The 21,076-nt window shown below is 37.3% G+C and overlaps 1 protein-coding gene across 2 annotated transcripts in view; it reads left to right on the top strand.

Annotated features, from left to right (window-relative positions):
* Positions 1-16,263, top strand: part of Tll1 (tolloid like 1) — a 147,455-nt gene extending 131,192 nt beyond the window's left edge. For both annotated transcript variants that reach the window (XM_070016520.1, XM_070016521.1), the window contains exons 18-21: positions 808-935; positions 8,204-8,417; positions 11,764-12,014; positions 13,163-16,263. In XM_070016520.1, coding sequence (XP_069872621.1) covers positions 808-935; positions 8,204-8,417; positions 11,764-12,014; positions 13,163-13,297 — 728 coding nt within the window. In that variant the 3' untranslated portion in view covers positions 13,298-16,263. The remainder of the gene's footprint in view (positions 1-807; positions 936-8,203; positions 8,418-11,763; positions 12,015-13,162) is intronic.
* The last annotated feature ends 4,813 nt before the right edge of the window (positions 16,264-21,076 follow it).

The following is a 21,076-nucleotide window of genomic DNA, read 5'->3' as shown; positions in this document are numbered from 1 at the left end:
TCCCCTGCAGCAAATCCACACCTCCCTGTGAGAATCTAGTATGGCTAGGGAGTAGCTGTAGATTTAAGGAACAAAAACAATAGTGATTGCATTCATTTGGCATGGACCTCTTGTGCAGTCTAGCAGCTGGGCAGAGTACTCTTTTAATAGTGAAGAACTTCCCCAAATATGGTAACATTGTGCAAAACATGGTTGACATCCATTTAATTGAATGAGACAGTTTTTGAGGTTAGTTTAGAATCTATCTTCAAGATTAGAAGCTGTTCACTTATTTTCCCCTAGTGTTTCATATCTCTGAAGAAATGGAAGTAAGTTTATTCTAACAACTACAATTATGATTTAAGGATTAGAATATATACTAAGAGGGAGCAAAAAATGTAAATACTTGACTTATAAAATTCCCTGTTGATGTTAATTAGCTGCTGGTCAAGGAAAACTAATAAAAATTGTATAACCCATCGAAAGTGTTTTGCATATAGCCAGTGTTGAGATTCTGGCTTGTCAATATATGTTGCTCCACTGAAGTCTCAGTGGATAGAGCCAACAGTTTAAATAATTTGTTTTCTTTGAGGAGCTTACCTAATTTGTGCTAAACAATTCCAATGAGTCAGACAACAAGCATTGTCTGACTGTGTTCTGAAGTGTATTTGCCAAATGCAGATGAGTATGATCACGGAGATTAGAATGATGATTAGCTAGTGTTCAGGAAAATCTTTCCACGGAGCAGTGGGAACATAGGCTGTAGGTTTTCTAGCCCAATCTTGGATTCGATTTGTTCACCAACTGATTTTGTCCTTCTTTGCACAGCTGAGTGTGAGCAGAAGATCCACAGCCCTAGTGGCCTCATTACCAGCCCCAACTGGCCAGATAAGTACCCAAGCAGGAAAGAATGTACGTGGGAAATCAGCACAATTCCTGGCCACCGGATCAAATTAGTAAGTGAGCGCATCCTTCTTTCCATTTCATGGAGTCGCCTGTGCCTTTGTAAGGGGCACACAGTGGGTGGGGATGGGGAGAGAATATTTGGTTCATTGAATTGATTCAGTGGGCAGCTGGAAAATATCTTCCTTCTCATGCTTTTCCTAATGACACGAAATAAACCTTTGCTTTCCTAGATCAAGAGGGGATAGCCATATTGTATTTCTCTAGTTACCATTAAAGGTCCTTTACTAAATGCTTGAAAAAGCATTACCAAAGTGAATGCTAACCGTTGGGTTTACCTTCCAATCGTTTACTGGCAGTAGTGTTCTTAAATGGGAGAATCAATGAAGGAACAAGAAGTCAGGCATTTAGCAGGGAAAACAATTGGAATAATCACTTCCCAAACACCACATAATATATTCTACTGGTTTCGTGAATTCTATTGCCCCATAAACAAAGCACACATTTTTTACAATAAAATAGATTTTGCCTTATGGTTTGGAGAATATCACTTTTGCATAATGTATTATCTTCTATAATAAGATACTGATACACTCATTATATATGAAAAATTCAAATATGAGTATTGTTTGCTTTCCCTCCTGCATTCTTTAGCTATTGTAATCTGTCCTGATTGAAACTAAATGTTGACTTCAATTACAGAGTTTATAAATTCTCTACTTTGAGGAAATAACATCATAGGAATATGGAAATTAGAGAATTACTTTCCACATACTGTATTTAGAAGCAAGAAATACTGGCCAACAAGGCTTAGAACACAGTCTAGCAGACATCCCAGTAAAGAACAAAAATTATCTCAGGAATGAAGATGAGTCTACCCATCTGAAATGGTTCATTGAGGTACTACAAGACATAGTTTTAATTTCTCTGTTTGGACTTTTCTACTCAGTGTTTTTTTTTATTTTGTCCAACAAAGAGTATTTTTTAAACTAAAGCATTATAATAAAATCAGAGACAGTGATATGGAATTCCTTCTACTTGCCATATCTTGTAAATGCCTTGTCACACGAAGTCACCATTTCAGTCACTCATGCTGACGGACTCTAGATGCTGAGATGAGTGTGGCAGGAAGGACATTGCTCCAGTCCTGTCCAAGGTCCTGACTGAGAGAAGTTATTAAAAGAAATGGCATCTTTCTATAATGCACTAAGCTAAAGAACTGGGATCTGGAGAAGCTGGCAGTGTCTTCTACAATTTTTAAATAACCACTACCTCATGCCATTCCACAAATAAAATGACTTCCAGTCTTGTCAGTTTTGAAAGGGCTTCCCAGAGAGTAAGTAGGGCTTGTCTTATGAAACACTGCATGTAGGCTCAAGAGAAGAACTAATGAGTGTACGGGGCCTAATACTTTCGAGGTGATGTCATGAATGCTATCTCAGTTTGGTCTCCAGAGTGACACAGAGTGAACATGGCCCCTAGAAGTTTAGACAACTTGATAGGTTTGTAAAGCTTTAAGAGTCTGAATTCCTTAAAATCCACAGTCTGTCTCTACACTTTATCTTGCTTTTTTACTGTAATACCTTATATCAGAGAAGGAAGAGATGCATAATTGCTGTGGGTGCATGGATTTAATAATTTATATGAGTTATTAAATGCAAATCTATATTTGCAAGGCAAAGTAATAATGATTAAATTAAAAAATATACAACAGGGAATTATGGAGAGATTAGGAACATATGTTTTGAACTCAGAGACTTGGGTCTAGATCCGAGCCCTTCTGCTCACTCTATTCTATCATGGGAAAGCTATTTATCCTTGGATAGCCTTTATTTGTTCATGGGGAGCTGGGGGCTAGTGCTGAATCATGTTTTGTATGTGTATTAAATGAAAAAAAATATATTAAATGTTTGTTCTAATGCCTTATTAAATATCAACAAGTATTGATGGATGATATCCAAACAGTAATAGTAATGATAATTTTTAACACAAACCACAAACCTTTTTATTAGATTATTTAATCATGACTAGTAAGAAATTTCCCACAGCCTGTGAATAAGAAGTTCACTTCTAACAAGGGGAAGTGTAGCAAATTATCCCTTTTCAGAAAATTTCTTATTTAAAGACGGTCATGTAGAAAATTTTATAGAGGTTATGTACTATGGTCTGTTTTGCAACAATTTTAATGCCAGCACTTTATTGTGAGAACAGCCAGACAATACACAAATGAATAGATTTTATTGTGTTCCACTAAAATCAAATTTTACAAACAGGACGCAGGCCAGATTTAGCCTGTGGGATGTCGTTCATCTTCCATGGAGCTAAGAAAGTTTAGAAAACAAATCTGAACTGGACCCGATTGGCTAGCACTTGCAATCCTAGCTTGCTACTCAGGAGGCTGAGATCCACACAACTGAGATTTCAGGCTAGCCCAGGCAGGACAAGTCTATGAGATTTCATCACCAAAATAACCAGCAAAAGACTAAGCTGGATATGTGGCTCAAATGGTAGTGTGCCAGCTGTGCAAGCAAGCCCAGCAAGCTGAAGGCCTTAGAAAGCTAACCTGGGTGTGCAAAAAACAAAGCAAACCAAAAACAATGAAAGAAAATATGAGATCATAAATTCATAGTTGATGTGATTGTCTCCCTGAATAGTATGAACTGAGAGGGTGAAAAAGTTTAGCCCTTACGTTTTGTGAAAGGAAGAACAAGGGATATTGTCATTCATCACTATAACCCATAGAGCCAGTGATCTGTCACCTTCGTGCAAGGCACTTTTTTGAAAAGGAAGTTTGTAGATGGGTTGAAATCAAGGCTCTTAAACTGGGGAGAATGTCCCAGATTACTTTTGTGGTTTGATCATGGAGTGATTAGAAGTGGGAGGCAGGAGGTTAGATAGGAGCCAGCATGCAATATTATGAACATCAAAATTAGTGGAAGGAATCAAAAACCTACAAAAGACACAGAGACTCTCCAGCTGGAAAATGGCAAGGAACAGATTCTCACTCATGACCTCTACAAAGAAGTCAGCCCTGTCTGCTCATTTTAGACTACTGGCCTTCAAGTTTGTAAGAGAAAGAATCTGCCTTGTTTTAAGCTCATACATTTTTGGTTATTTGCTATAGCAGTGAGAGAAAAATGAATGTGTAAGTTTTGAATTTAGTTTGAATTTAGTGATGTATGTGTGCGTGACCATGAAATGAAGCCATGACTGTTTGATAGCTTGAAATCTTAATGAAAAGATGCTTGGAAGAAGTTTTCCTACCAGAGAAACATGAAACTTCTAAAGGAATGACCTTCAACATCTATACTCCTGGCTTCATCCCGTCTCAGTTCTGAGAGACTCAGTGCATCATTACTTTTAGTACTTTCTTATATCTTGAATTAATCCTATATCTAGAAGTATAGGAGAATACTGCATTAGACCACATTGTCATTCATCTTACGATATCTTTTAAGTTTTACTAAGTAATGTATAGTGGCCATTTATAGCCTTACATATGAAATAATTATCAAAAAGAAAATAAAACAACACTTCTGGAATTTGTCACCATAAATCCATAAAAAGTTTATATGATTAGAAATACAGCAGGGCTGGCAAGGTGGCTCAGTGGTAGAGTGCTTGCCTAGCATGCATGAGGCCCTGGGCTCCTCAGCACCACTTAAGCAGAAAAAGCCTGTAGTAGCACTGTGGCTCAAGTGGTAGAGCGTTAGCTTGGGGCTGAAGAGCTGAAGGACAGTGCCCAGACCCAGAGTTCGGGCCTCATGGCTGAATCAGATAACTTTGTTCTGTGCCACCGCCCCCCCCCCCCCCACCAGGTTTGATTATCTTGTGAGAAACCAAATAAAAGTTCTTTCTCTAAACAGAAGTAAAAGATAGCTAGTAATAAAGGGCTCCAAACGTCTCTCATAGCTTCTGGAATTGTATCAATCCTTGTATTGGTCTTAGTTCACATTTTATTGCAGTATTAAATGCAATTACTGTATCATCTTGACTTTTGGGAATATATGTGGTTGCTTTCCATGGCCCTGTCCTTTGGCCAATGCTTGCATTTTTAATAACAGAGTCTCTGTAGATGCAGAAGGGACAGCATATGCAAGCCCAGGAGCCAATCAGGGAGATTATTATTATTCTGTATTCCAGAAACATATATTTCCATATAAGAGTTCAATGTTAGTTCTTTTGAATTAGACTCTTGAATCTCTTAGTTTTCCTAGTAGGAAATGCATTGAGATTTCTGACTGGAGTTTTGTTGTTGTTGTTATTATTGTTTTGCCTTTCTAAAACCTAGTCGAGTAATTCTTGAATCATAGATACATCATCAGAGAATGAATATGCTTTAAATTTTGTTGTTGTTGGTCATGGGACTTAGATTCAGGCTTGGGCGCTGTCCCTGAGTTCTTTTACACAGGGCTAGTGATATACCACTTGGAGCCACAGCTCCACTTCTGGTGGTTAATTGGAGATGAGAGTCTCAAGGATGTTCCTGCAAGGGAACATCCTTTGAATCCTGATCCTCAGGTCTCAGCTTCCTGAGCAGCTAGGATTAGAGGCGTGAGCCATTGGCGTCCAGCTATATTTTTTGTATATATTTTTATTGTAAAAATAGAGTACATAGGGGTTACAGTTAGGCATGTGAAGAGTACATTTCCTATCGAGCATTGTTACCTCCTCCTTTGTTTTTCTCCTACCACCCTTTTGCTCCCCACCTCCCCAGCTCCTCCCTTGTCCTCCCCCGAAGCTGTAAAGTTCATTTTCAACATAGTGTCTTGTACATCTCATTGTTACGATGGGTCCTTATTTCAGCATTTTGTTATTTTCTTTTCCTTCCACAAATTAGAAAAATGTATTTACAAGATGCAGGACACCAGAACCAAATACAGTGAAAACAGTGGTTATACCATGGGGGAAAAACAAAAAAATCACATGGTACATTCTAAGTACATTAAAAACAGCAGCAAGAAAGACAAAACCACTTGTGTCCCTATTTCAGGGTTCATTTCGCTTAGCATCATCTTTTTTTTTTATTGTGAAAATACCATACAATTACATAGACAAGGTAATGAGTACATTTCTTATCAAGCAGTGTAGCCTCCTCCTTTGTTTCCCTTCCCATCCTTGCCCTCTCATCATTCCCCGCCCCCCCCCCCCGCGTTTTTCTACATAGCCTCTTGTATATCTCATTGTTGCGATGAGTCAAGCTGTATCCTTATTTAAACAATTTGTTTTTTCCCTTCCCTTCCCCAAATTATACCAACATCAAATACAGTGAAAGCAGGGGAGGGACATACAAAGCAACAAAGAAATCATCTTATAAATATGTTAGAAACAATAGCAAGAAAGAAAAACCATTTGAGTCCTTATCTTGGGGTTCATTTCCCTAACATCAACTTATCTGGCCGTTTCTGCTTGTCTCAGACATATACTAGTTATTGCAAGTAAGGGAAACCATGGGACCTATGTTTCTTTGGGCCTGGCTTATTTCACTTAATATATATTTTTTCCAAGTCTTTCCATTTCCTAACAAATGGGGCAATGTCATTCTTTCTGATGGAGGCATAGAATTCCATTGTGTATATATTTTCTTGATCCATTCATCTACTGAGGGGCATCTGGGTTGGTTCCATATCTTAGCTATGGTAAATAATGCTGCAATAAACATAGTTGTGCTGGTAGCTTTAGTGTGGTCTTGTTTGTGATCATTTGGGTAAATGCCCAAAAGTGGGATTGCTGGTTCATAGGGGAGCTCTATGTGGAGTCTTTTGAGGAACCTCCATACCACTTTCAATGGATCAAGTTTTACTGGAAATGCTTAAGAAAAATATTTAAGCCATAAAAGGCAGTGGGATTTTTAAAAAAGAAATCAGTTTTTTTGGAGTTTTCAAATATTCAGTCTTGCTGACTCTTCTGCTCCCACTACGAATCTGCAGGATTTTTGAAAATACAAATGGCTCTGGGAGACTCGCCTGTGGCTTTGGGTTCCTGGTGGCTACAAAATTGCACATTCTGTATCATTTAGATAGGAAGACTCATGGGTCAGCATGTGCAACAGCAGCAAATTGTGTATAATCCCTTGTCTTGTGAACTCCAGAAACATTTTTTAAGCTATTCCAGTTTCCCAAGGGCTCCTATAACACTTTTTTTTTTGCTGTAGACTTTCTTTGACTTACAAGATCTCAGCATTTGTGCTGACTGATTATGTGGCTTGGAGCTATAGGTCAGGCTGATTTCTAGAAAAAGAGTACCCAATCTTTTCAGTTGACCTAACAACCTGCCAGAAACATACCAGCTCAATGTCACTTGGTATAGTACTGTTTTGTTCTGTTAAACAGATGTTATTATTTACTTCCAGAATCTCAGATTTCATTAAAGAGTGATGTAGTCATTTATTGATGTCTTTCACCTAGTTTTTCAGTGGTTCCATGAATGGTCTCAATACATTGGGTCTGTAAATTTAGATCCATTTTCAGTCATTGCTTATAGGATATATGAGAAAGAATTTTAGCCTTATATATTATTACCCTTACATAATATTTCCCCTGCCCGTGCATCTTGTATTTACACATAATCAAAACCAAAGTTTGTATTCATGTCACAGTCAAAACAGATAATGATGAGAACTGGAATGGTTTTCAGACAATGTGTTTTTCTTTCTTAAAGCAAGGTTTTATACTCTTGAAATTCTACTCTAATAATTCAGAAGCTAATAAAAAAGGATGGGAGGAATTGATCCAGATTTCTTATGGTAGTTTCTCATTGGTTGCAAACTAATACTAAGACTGTCCAGGGTAACAGGCTATGCATGGGCAGCCTTCATGAGTGGCAGAAATTCAGAAGATTTGATTGGTCATAGCTACAGCATTCATTTTCATATGTGCAATTAATTGGTCATATTCTTGAAATTGATGCTTTGATAAATGAATTGATATGACTTACTCAGACATCCAGACATTCATTTAGGGTCTTCTATATCCCATGTGTCGTGTTTAGTTTATTCTACGCTAGCACTGTATTTCAGGATTACGTTTAATAACATGAACTCCTTCTATGGTCAGATGGTTTATAGGCTGTGCTTTAGAATAAATGCTGTCTGCTAAAGTCTTTATGTTCAATGTGTTTCTCTACAATGTGTGCTATTTCCAGTGAGATTCTTTGTGTTTTGTCTTTTAAAATTTTCTTTTTGTACCATTCAGTGGTGTTTTTTTTTTTGTCTGATGAAGTGAACATTCCTTCTTACTTATAATGATTATAACAACTAATGACTCTAATGCATACTGGTTATTGTGATTTACTATTTGTTTCCCCTTTTTCTTTAAAATAGGTCTTCAGTGAGTTTGAGATAGAGCAGCATCAAGAATGTGCCTATGATCACTTAGAAGTATTTGATGGACAAACTGAAAAGTCACCGATTCTTGGACGCCTGTGTGGCAACAAGATCCCAGACCCCGTTGTGGCAACAGGAAATCAAATGTTTGTTCGGTTCATTTCTGATGCCTCCGTTCAGAGAAAGGGCTTTCAAGCCACCCACTCCACAGGTAGCTCCTCTCCTCTGACGAAGCTCCAGGTTTCTTTTCTGGAGAGTGTGTGTTCTAGGTCCAGTAACTGGATCATAAATGAAGCTCCAAGAAACTCACTGACAGACATTTTGAGATATTTTCAGAACTACTGAGCATGCTGCTACCTGAATAGCTTTGCAAAACTGGAACTGAGTTTGAATATGATTTGTGATCCATGCGATATGGTGAAGTAGACATATCTCCGTTGTTAACTTTAGTAGACAGGAATCTATACCTAGGTATTGGAAACTTACATTTTATACAATAAGCTATAGGATTCATTAGCTTTTCCTCTCATGTATTTTATAAACAGAGTAATTGAGGTAGTGGATTTGAACTCAGGGCCTCATGCTTGGTAGCTTCATACTCTACCACTTAAGCATATCTCTAGTTCTCCTTTGTGATCGTGAACATTTGCCTAGATTGGCCTCATGTGCTGATCCTTCTGCTTTCAGCCTTCCAAGAAACTAGCATTACAAGCATGAGATGCTGGAACTCCTCCTCCTTCTCTGCTTCTTCGTTCTTCTTCTCCAACTCCTTGCTCTTCTCTTTCCTCTTCCCCTTCTCCTCCACTTCTTCCTTTCCTCTGCATCCTCCTCTGTCATCTTCTCTTCTTTCTCTTCTCCTCTTCTTCACCTTCTACTCTTTTTCCTCCTCCTTTTAAGTATTGGGACTTGCATTTGGAGCCTTCCACTTTCTTGGCAGGTGCTTTACTACTGAATCATGCCTTCGGCATTTTCGGTAATTTGCTATGAAACATAATCTTTTTTTTTTTTCTTCTAGGCCTAATCTCCAATTCAAATTTTAGAAGTTGCAGCTAATCTTTAATAGATAGTTTAATTTAGAGAAACATTTTATATTATATATATATAACACACACATAATACACTTGTTTACAATTTGGAGCTAATTTAATAGTATGTTCCTTAAAATAAGGGATTTTTAAAAATTATAGATACTTGCTGAAATCATTTAGCTTCCACTACCACCTAGTGGCATAGTTGGTGTATGCAGTTTGAGTATAGCTCTGGATGAACTCTGTCTTGGTTTCGCACATATTATTTTAAAGCAATTATTTTTGTTATGATTTCCTAAACATTATTTTTGTTTCCTTTTTGTTTCACTCTGAAGAACCTAGATTTTTAACTATTTCATTTCTCAATTTTATTTTCACTTTATAGTGCAAGAACTGTTTCTTTGTCTGATATTTGGTCCATATTAACTTTGAATTTATTTTAATAAAGAAACAAATTCATCGTCCCAGGTTGAAGTCAACTAATTGAGAGAAAAAGCTTTGTCCGCTAAGCGTACATTGAGTCTTCTCTTAGAAGATATGGCTGCAGCCCTTGAAGGGCAAGATAGGGAGAGAATAATTTTTTTTTTTTGGTCGGTAATGGGGCTTGAACTCTGGGCTTGGGCGCAGTCCCTCAGCTCTTCAGCTGAAGGCCAGCACTCTACCGCTTGAGCCATAGCACCACTTCCAGTTTTCTGAGTAGTTTATTGGAGCTAGGAATCTTACGAACTTTCCTGCCCCTGCTGGCTTTGAATCATGATTCTCAGATCTCAGCCTCCTGAGTAGTTAGGATTACAGGTGTGAGCCACTGGCGCCCAGGGAGAGAGTAATTTTTAAAAGGTGGCATTGTCTGACAGAACAGGTTTTTTGTTTTTTTTAAACTAGTAAATAGTATCCTATTATTTTTCAATGGCATTTAAAATTCAATAATATATTAATGTTTCTTAGAAAAGAAAGTATTTTGGTCAAAATCAATTAGAATGTCCACATTTGTAGGCTAAATTACAGGAGCTGTTATGGAATTGAATATTTACAGGACACAAGCAAACATGCCTTTCCAGATAACATGAAGATATACTCCTGCCTTACCTTCTTTTTTTTTTTTTTCTGTTCCCCATAGTCAAATAGAAAATTCTCTGGAAGTTTGTAAAGTACTTTTGAACCACTGATTTAACAACACTATTGCTGATATTGCAAATGCCATCTTTTCTTTTTTCCAAGCTTGGCAAATTCATTGGCATATTTGTTGAAAACATGTTTACTCTCTTTGAAAATCATCTCTTAAAGGAATATGTTGAAAGCTATGATGACCCAGAGCTTAAATAGTCGTGGGATTCTCACTCAAAGAACTCTGTTCATGTTATGTAATAATTCTTCCAGGGCCTATTAAAACCATCCTTCTTGTGTAAATAACAATGAAATGTTCATCTTTAAGATATTCTCATTTTTTCTCTCATGGCCAGATTATTATTTTCTGATTTCTTTTTTTGGTCAGGAATCCCTTGAAACCAATAGATGCACAGTGAACTTCTTGAGGCGTGTTTTAATCATTCATAAGTGTAGTTTAAACCATTTGTTTCTAAAAGTAAGCAAGTTTTTACAAATAAAAAAAAACAGAAGGAAAAACAACTCCTTTCAGTGATTTTCAGATTTGTAAATATGGTGGAATTCCTTTTCTTACATGTTCACATACCTCATTTTCTCACTGATTTTTGTATTCTTCCTTTGACATTTTTCCCCCAAGCTGATGAGGAGCTGTACCTTCCGGGTCTTGGCATTGATTTCCCTACTTTGTTTCTGTAAAGTGGGAACACAAACCCAAGTATCTGCTCTGCAAACTCCTTATCCTCTTCCTTTCTTCCTGGATTGTCGAGCCAAAATCACCTAACTTTTTGACAGATGTTTGAAAGTTAAATATAAGGTTTCTTTTCCGAGGGCAGATTAAGTATCTGAAAGTGCTACTGAATTCTGTCTGGCTTTTCAGTTAATACTTGGTGACATTTAAATCTCATAGGCAAATGATAATAACAATGGCAGCATCAGTATTTTCTGGGTTTTTGCTATAATGAAATGTTTATGCAGTAATCCATTTCCTATCCATCGACACCCTATGATGGAGATACTGTGTATTGTCTTTGTTTTACAAGTAAGGTTGTGCAGGGCTGGTGTAGCTCAGCAGCAGAACACTTGCCTTGTATGTGCACACCCCTGGGGTGATGTTGGTCAATACATTCTAAAAACCCACTAATATTGGTGCCATTATTATCACCTGTCTCTTTCTCTGGGGAGGACAGTGGATCAGTGCAATGACTTTGTTTACCCAGATCACAGGGCTCGTGGACGCAAGCGCTGACTTTCCAACCTAGGAAGGCTGGATCTGGAGCCTGTGCCAACATCTGTGGCACTCTCTGATTCTCTACTGCCCTATCTGAGGCTAAAAGGAGAAACTGAGGTCACAGAGCGTTTAGACGTTGAAATTGGACCTGTGGAAACTCACTGAATGTACTCATTTTGTTTTTCTTTCCTGGGTAGAGTGTGGTGGCCGATTGAAAGCAGAACCTAAACCCAAAGATCTGTACTCCCATGCGCAATTTGGTGACAACAATTACCCAGGACAGCTTGACTGTGAATGGCTGCTGGTATCAGAACAAGGCTCTCGGCTTGAGTTATCTTTTCAGACTTTTGAAGTAGAAGAAGAAGCCGATTGTGGATATGACTATGTTGAACTCTTCGACGGTGTTGATTCAACAGCTGTGGAGCTTGGTCGATTTTGTGGATCAGGGGTAAATACATTAGTTACAGGACACTTAGATACCACTTTTAAATGCCTATTAATTTGTGATTGGTATGCGTAACAATTACAACTGGGTATTATTACTAGCCTGATGAGAGGTTATACGTCTCTTCTACCCTTCTTGCTTTTCTGCTTCTAATGGAAATTTATGTGACGGTATAAATTAGCAGATGACTTAAAGTTAGCATTTGCATTCAGCATACTTACCACGTTCTGCCTTTGTATTTGTAATGTATTTGTAAATTCTTAGTGCTCTATAGTCAGTATATCTAAGCAAACACTCTTTTCAATGTCCTTTAACTCTCCTAAGTTAAAACATGAAATCAAAGAAAAAGAATAGGCATACCATTCAAAATTAAATTCCCTTCTCAACAAACAGATTTGGGTGGGAGTCAAGGTCACTCTGTGTGTGTGTGTGTGTGTGTGTGTGTGTGTGCGCGCGCGCGCGCGCGCGCGCGCCTAGCCAATATACAGACACTTGTTCCATTGCATGGGGTTGTATGTACATTTATGGGGTGCTGTAGGCAGGTCAAGGGACGTCAGGTGAGAAATAAGAAGAGAACACTTTAAGGTTTTCTCAATACCTTGTTCCTGGGATGCGTTGTATTAATCTAGATGAGTCTTCTGAACTCATAGTTTATTGTAAAATAGTAGCTCCAAGATTTTGTCTTGGAAAACTGGTATCTGCTGTCTCCATGACATTGTTGAATTCCAGCCTAAGTAACACCTGAAAAAATAAAATGGCTTTTAAATAGCTAGGTTATTAAAATAAGAAATACTCGAAGATTGAGGTACTCGAAGAGGCTCTATATCAGACTGACTTCAGAATCAGATTTACCACCTCTTTATCCTTTCTGAACTTCAATTTAGTATTTGTAAATCAAGACAGTTGGTCTTAAATGTTCGAGGAAAGCATTCCAAATTCTAGAAGGGTGCTTAGAACTTGTAAGCAAAGCTCAGCATAGTTCTGACTTGGTCTTTCTGAAGATCTTGTTTCATCATCTATAAAAAGCAGAAGTCAGTCATAAATAAGTGTTCCAGGTTGTTTTATATACCAAAGAAAATATTATTAAACATGCATAACATGGAAGAAATGTGACCCATTTTCATTGCTTCTTTACTTTGTTTCCCTTTTAGCCACCAGAAGAAATCTATTCAGTTGGGGATACAGTTTTAATTCACTTTCACACCGATGACACCATCAATAAAAAAGGATTTTACATAAGATACAAAAGCATAAAATATCCAGAAACCATGCATACCAAAAAATAACACCGGCACCTCTGTTTGAAGATAAACAAATGTTCAAATGAAGAGAAGACATATTTTTCTAAACTGATGATATGAGCACAACTGTTTTATATAATGAATTTGAACAACAAAAAACAGAAAACTCTAAGACTAGAATTATCTCTGTACTAAAAGAGACACTTTCAGTTAATCTTGATCAGCATTACAAGAAGGGTATTTGAACTCCATGTGTGATGAAGAGCCTCACATGCTACCAGGAGACATCTAGCCTTTTCTTACAGCTTGAAACAGATGCTTCACAACACTAACAGATCAGTTCAGGGGTCGGGACCCTGTGGAATGTTCTATGATTCTTTATCAAGATTTGGGGGATCCACAGCCATTTTGCAAGTCTAAAACTGGAAAACTCTCTTCTTTGTCTTAGCATACTTGCTTTGACTTTGTATCTCAGATCCAGTGGAAACCAGATGCCTAGAAGTGGGTGTGATGTAGGAGTGTTTTAAAGGTGGTTTGTACTTTAAGAATGTGTGTGAGCGTGCGTGCGTGCATGTGTGTGTGTGTGTGTGTGTGTGTGTGTGTGTGTGTGTGTGTGTGTGTGTGTTGGATGTTTGGAAACTGGAATATTTCAGCTTCATCCTTTTCACTTGCAGGCCAGCTTAACTCTTCAAAACAGAAATGATAATGACCACGCCCTCACACGTGGATGCCCCTGACCTGTCCCTGGTGTCTGTGAATGCGGTTACTTAACACTCTCAACATCACTTATTTAATTACTGGAAAAAAAATACCCTGGTAAACTTCTCTCTGTGGAAGTGCCACCTTTTTTTTTTTTCCCTCACCAAATCCAGGATGCCGGGGATGTCTTATAAACCTTCTAAGAAAATGCCCGCAAGGGGTGCACAGGATTCTCCTAAATGAACTGCCTGTGTGGTTCCTATTAAGTGACTGCCGTTGCTGCTGCTATTGTCTTTTCTGTGTGGCTGGTCTGTGATTGGTGTAGTTATTATTGTTGATATTGTCATAGAATTTAGTGTATTTTAAAAAAAAGTTGAAGTAGAAGCGGGCTTTGTGAGAAATTAAAAGATTTCTTTCTCTTTTCTTTGCTATGTCTCCTCTTCCTGGAATTCAGATTTTTTTTTTTAATGCAATGATGGGAAGGGGGATTCGTTTCTGGAAGAATTCACATGGTGCTATTCCATACACATCTTTAAAAAACAAGTTTTTGACCTTTGAGCCAACCACCTGTAGACTACGAATGTCTCTCTATGTTCGTCCCGGCCTGTAGCATTTGAAGACTGAAGATGTGCTAAATTGATCAAGAGAATATCATTTCAAGTACAGCATTGGTCCTCTCTGAGGGTGGGGAGGGGGTTACTTCGATGCCTTAGATGCTTGCTCACAATCAAACAATCCTCTAAAGACACATTTGGAAGTGTTGGACCTAACTGTCAGTTCTATGGGCAAAACCAACTTCTGTGACAGATGGTGGATGTAAATATGGTGACCTGTGTTTGTTGTAGAAAAATGGAACTTTAGAATGAGTTTCCTGCTTGGCAGCCATGTGTGTTTTTAATATTAATGTTTGTATATGTGTACGGGTGAGTGAAGCACTAGAAAGTGGAAAGTTTTTGGGGGGATGGGCGAGAAGTGTGAATTTATGTGCCAAGTCCTACTAGACTCCTGTTTGAAATAGCACCTTTTTTAGGTCTCATGGACAAATAATAGCAACTTGTAATTCTTCTCCATCCTACTGAAGAAATGATCTTTCCCTTAGAGAATCTATATTTTGGTATTTTTGAATGTTCATGTAGATGGATACTGAAGTAGCTGTATTTCTCTTACCTGTCCATGAACCTTCAGTATTTGATAAAATTAGGTCAATTTCTTTATTTTATTTTTATTTTTATTTTTATTTTACAAAATTAAACTGTATGCAGACATAGCTGATTTGCTCTTAATCTTTTTGGTTGTTGTTGTTGCTCTGAGAAATCATTTCCTTCACATGAATTGTAAAGTGTAAATAACATTTTTTTTTAAAGCAGTGTTTCTATCTCCTCGAATGTCACTTTGGAAATGTGTAACTGTTGCCTGCAATGCACATGGACCTTTTAGTGGAGCTGATTTATTCCAGTAACTTCTATTCTTTTTTCCCCCCACTAATCTCCAGTTGACCATGATATGCCAGGGAAAGAAGAGAGAGACAAGATACAGGCATTCCCCTAGGAATCTCTGGGACCTGCTAGGGGGCCTGGGGCAGACATGCGCAGTAGCTCTTTTTAAACTTCATCTTACCCTTTGAAGACTGGGGGTCAAGGGTCTCATTTTGCAGTCCAGGAAGTGAGGCACAGAGATGTGTGGAACATTCCAGAAGAACAGTGTAAAATTAGATGTAGAAACCCAGCTTGCCGAGTGCAAAATTTGTGTTTGTTTTACAAAATGTAGTAGACACCTTGATATACATAAATGGTAGATTTTTTCCAAATAATAAAACTTTTCCATCTAAAGTCAATTACAGGGTGAGATACAGTCAATGCTTTCAGAATAAACATTCCTTTTAGGAAAAGCATTAGGATTAGAATGTCAACTGTAGTTATCTTTAAGAACCAGAATTAGTACTAAACAGTCAAAAAATCCTATAGTTTGGAATTAAAAATGAGCCTTTTGTCAAAATGAATACATTAAATAATTTTACCTGGCATGGTAAGGAGAGATGTAGTTTTCTGTTTTAAGAAGTAGTCTGACGTTCTGACTGATACCTTAGGTAGCCATCTTGACCTTTTTGTAACATGACTGGGCAATCACAAAAATTTTTCAGAAGACTTATTGTCAGAACTGTAGGTCTCTGATGTGGATATTAATTTTTGTTGTATCTTGTGTCAGATATTAGTTATACTGCATATTTTTTTATATTGATTCAACATTTGCCTTAAATGTATTGTTAAATGAAAATGCAGGTGGCTTCATCTGTTGTTTTGTTAATAACTTAGTTATTGTTCTAGGCATTTTATTAAATTAATTTTGTAAATTATTTTCAACCCTTCATCAGTATAATGGTTGTGTTTTATGTTTGCCAAACTTCAAAGTGTCATACAATCCTCTCGCTGTGCATGTGCGTGCATACACATACATACACAAACAGACACATAAACACAAACTTTTAATCTGATCCTGTTAGATTACTTCTAAAAGTTAATTTAAAAATAATTTTCAAAACAAAAGCCCCAAATATTCACATGCTTATTGGCTTTTTTTTTGTCAGCAAATATACCATGATATCAGATTCAAATTTGTTCAGTTTGGTTTTTAAATCTTTCAGTCTCTTTTATTGAGCTGTTATAATTGAAGAATTTTTAAATATTAAGTTTTATGGTTTTTCTGCCACATAGACTGGTGGCCCACGTTAGTAATTCTAAGCGACTCAGAAGACTGAGCTCTGAGGATCCAAAGCCAGGCTAGGAAGGAAAGTCCCCAGGAGATGCTTATCTCCAATTAAACCCCAGCTTAAAGTGGTAGAGCACTAGCCTTGAGCAACAGAGTTCAAGCTCCATGACTGGAAAAAAAAAGTGTAGACACACCTAATAGTTTTATTTTGCACAATGTTAAAAGTTAGAACATTTAAAAAATTTTAACATTAAAATTAAAAGTTTCAATTAGTTAAATACATGATCGAAGTTAGTGTCTAAGAACCCTTTCTAGTTTTATCACTGGCCATCCTGCAAACTGCTCATCTTTCACTCACCTCCAGTATATTGAATCTGAATCCATGCTGATCATGTGACCCCAGTTCTAACCTATGTCCACTTTAGGTACAATGCAGGAAGATTCCAAAGCAATAGCAGGGGTGCACAACTCACTGCACAAAATTGTATCCAGTATTTTAAATAAGAAAATGAATTTGAGGGCTAGGAATGTGGCTAAATGGTAGAGTGCTTTGCCTAGCATGCATGAAGCCCTGGGTTCGATCACTCAGTACCACATAAACAGAAAAAAGCTGGAAGTGTTGCTGTGGCTCACATGGTAGAGTGCTAGCTAGTCTTGAGCAAAAGAAGCCCAGGAACAGAACTCTGGCCCTGAGTTCAAGCCTCAGGACTGGAAAAAAAATATTAAAAAAATAAAAAAGAATGTGATCAGTGTAAGTTGTTAATTCTTTTTTTGGGTCCAGTCGTGGGGCCTGAACTCTGGGCCTGGGCGCTGTCCCTCAGCTCTTCAGCTCAAGGCTAGCGCTCCTTGAGCCACAGCGCCACTTCCGGCTTTTTTTTTTCTTTTTGCTTATGTGGTGCTGGGGAATCGAACCCAGGGCCTCAGGCATGCAAGGCAAGCGCTCTACCACTGAGCCACCTTCCCAGCCCCAGTTGTTAATTCTTACTAGGTTTGTAAGTGGAGATATATTTGGATTAAAAAGCACCCATAAAGAAAAATCATAGACCATCAATACTGACTTGTGAAGGATGATGGTAAGTCCTGGCAATGGGGTAATGTCACATTTGCTGTCAGGATAGACACGTGAGTAAATATTGAAATTAGCTGTGTTAAGGAATGCAGCCGTATGCCTTCAACAGTCCTTTTGATTGACCCTCTTCTGTCTGATCTCACCCTATTCTGTCTACCTATGTTTTCTACATACGAAGAAAATGCATTAACATTTCATTTTTTGCTCAAATATTAACTTTTTGATCAGACTTGCATCTGAAATGAAAATAATTAAGTTATGTGAAGCCGATTTACACTAGTTTAAGCACATGTTCAATGCTTCGTTACATTTTGAAAACTAATTTCAAAGCCACGTAGTGGTGTTTATCAAAATTGTGTTTTTACTAAGGGTATCATGGGATCATTATACTTCTGACTCTAGTATGAATCTGAAAGCAAACAAATTTCCTCTCTGTCAAAAGGTCTATTAAGATTTTGTTTGAAGAGTAAGTGCAGAATTTAAAGATCATGATTTTCAGTCAAACTGAAAATGAATCTGTAACCACTCATGCTATCTTTTTATTATATTTAAGTAGTTGTGCAGAGGAGTTGCTATCAACAAAGAAATTTATAAATACAGTGCATCTGGGTCAATGTCAGTGCTTTCAACATTCTCAGCCATTCCTCCCATCCTACCACCTCCCTCACTTCTCTTAATTTTATATTCTTCTCACGTCTTTCAATATGATATGTGCACAGTGACTTCTTCCTCTATATCTTACTCATCTTTTTTTAAATAATTTTTTTTGTTTATGTGCCTGAACGCTGGGCCTGGGCGCTGTCCCTCAGCTCTTCAGCTCAAGGCTAGCGCTTTACCACTTGACCCACAGCGCCACTTCTGGCTTTTTCTGCTTATGTGGTGCTGAGGAATCAAACTCAGGGCCTCATGCATGCAAGGCAAGTGCTCTACTACTGAGCCACCTTCCCAGCCCCTCTTACTCATCTTTTAAGAATAAACCACAATCTATGTTACACTGTTTGTCTCAGGTATTAGCTCTTGATACACAGTTGAAGATTATGTATTCAAGCTCTATTGATAATTCAGTACCTGAGAGACAATATTTAATCATACTTAAATATCTAATTGAATAACAGTGACTCTAGGGAAATGGGAGATTTTAGAAAATCAGTCATTTGGGAAAAATAAAAGAAACTCACATCCTAAGGGCACTATTTCATGTTGGAGGAGAAAGAATGCAAACAATGTAATAGCAAAACCAGATTAAAAACTGTATACCACAAGCTGAAACTTCAAATTCAAAAGTAAATCTAGAAGTAAGCATAGAATCTAGAGTTTCTGGAAACCTAGAATCTGTGAAATCTTCAATTCCTAGATTTCCTAGAAATCTAGACTCTTTAGGAAATCTGGAAGTAAAAAAATGGCCTTTGAATGATTCCAAGCTTCTAAAGGGCTTTTGCACTTAAAGTTATTCGATTTATTCTCTGTAACTCGTGTCTTCGTTTTAAATTGAGCAGCGGCATGAATTGTAGTAAAATCAAGATTTACCTGATGATGATATCCTATGTTGGCCAATGAGGGGGAGGGCTAAAGTAAAAATTTAAAGATTCAAAATACTGGGAAGTTTTATTTCAGTATGATATAGGAGCTGGAAAATGTGAAAGGGGTAGGGCTTAAATTTCCCTTCGTGTTTTTTAGATTCATGAAAGAGAGCTCTTAGTAACAAACATAGGCTGTTGTCATTTGCATTAGGGCTAAAGCCAAGGTCCTGGTGTTTATTTGTGTCTTTCTGCCATCTTTATTTCCCACATTCTTCCCCATGTTCTTGAGCCAATGAGAACCAGAGAATCATTGCATTTGTTTTCATACAATTTGTAGCCAACTTCTGCTTCTGGCTATAAGAAAGTTTCAGCCCAGCTGTTTTTAATATTGGAAAATGAGGGTGGGGAGAAGAAGGGAGGGAGGGGGAGAGGGAGGGAGAGAGGGAGAGAAAGAGAGAATGAGAGAGGGAGGGGAAGAGGGAGAGGGGAGAGAGGAGAGAGGACTATGCAACACAGTACTACAACTGGCAATAAGTATGAGAGTGAAGGTAATGGAGAGCAAAAATTAGGGCAGAAAGAGAAAGCAAGAAAAGAAGAAAGGGCTTCCCTTTTCGGGAGATGTTGGGTTTTGTGTTGTTTTACCAGTTGCTTCTGTGTAATTCCTAGCATTTCTACAGTCTTCTAATGATATTTTAGAAATCATATCTGGAAATGGAATAGACAGGGTAATAGTGGTTTAAACAAAGGAAATGCCAGTTTTGCCTAGAGCTTGATGACTGAATACAAGTGTTGTAGTCAGACAAGATGAAATGTAAGTTTGTTCTACTATGTAGGGTTTCAGTTTTAATTTTAAAAGAAGTAATCATTGCCAGAAGGAATTTGTGCAAAATTTGAGGTAAATTATTTTCAATGAAATCAGTAGTGATTAACAATAATAGCTAAAACACCTACATTATATAAAGAAATATAAATCACTATTGTAGGCAACAGAATTAAATTTTTCCCATGCAGTTAATGCTGACTCAAAATTATCTAGTTACACACTTGTTCTTAAGAATATTTTTTTTCAGTTCTAAAATTTGCTTAAGTTGTCAATTTATTAACTTCCCAGATATACCTTGATCATTAAAGTTTTATGAATCTTTTAAGGAATTAATTTCTCCTTCTAGCCCTGTACTGTAGTCTGGACTTTTTCTTGAGACTTGTTTTAAGTATGTAGTCACATACTTCGTTTTTAGTGCATTGGGATGTGAGGCTACAATTTCAACTTCCAAAGTGATTTTTCCCCAAATGAAGCACATACATTAAAAATGTTTCAAAGATGTAGCATGTTCACCAAGCATGGCATTGTTTCGTTCATGGAATCATTTAAGTGAACTCACAGAAGCAATATGATGTATTAACAAAACAAGTTCATTTACATATCTTCAAAGCAATAACGGTGTCAATTTCTATACAAAACCACCAGCCACCAAATCTTATTAGAAATGTGTTGTTATAAAAAAAAACCCAGCTGATGTTTATTAGGAACTAATACTTTTAGGTCCCCTTCAATCACACCACAAAGAATTGAATTATATTAAAGACAAGAAGGTTGCACCCCAGGAGCTTATAAATTTAAGGTATTAAAAATAAACATGGAGAAAACTAATTATATACAAAAAGGAGGAATAAGTATTAGGTAGTATAAGATTGCTGTCCCAGTTTGTACCTGGATAAATAAATGAGATAAAGTTGAAGAGAAACAATGTTTTCAGCCTTGGGTGGTCATATACTTTTGAGCAAATTTTAAGTCATAAAAAAGAATTGAATACCTTCCAAAGTAGAAGT

Source organism: Dipodomys merriami, unplaced genomic scaffold (assembly GCF_024711535.1).
Source record: "Dipodomys merriami isolate MVZ:Mamm:240054 unplaced genomic scaffold, mDipMer1.0.p SCAF_12, whole genome shotgun sequence".
Classification (NCBI taxonomy): Eukaryota; Metazoa; Chordata; class Mammalia; order Rodentia; family Heteromyidae; genus Dipodomys; species Dipodomys merriami.
Note: the sequence above shows the minus strand (reverse complement) of the source record. Positions and strands in the feature narration are given on the sequence as shown.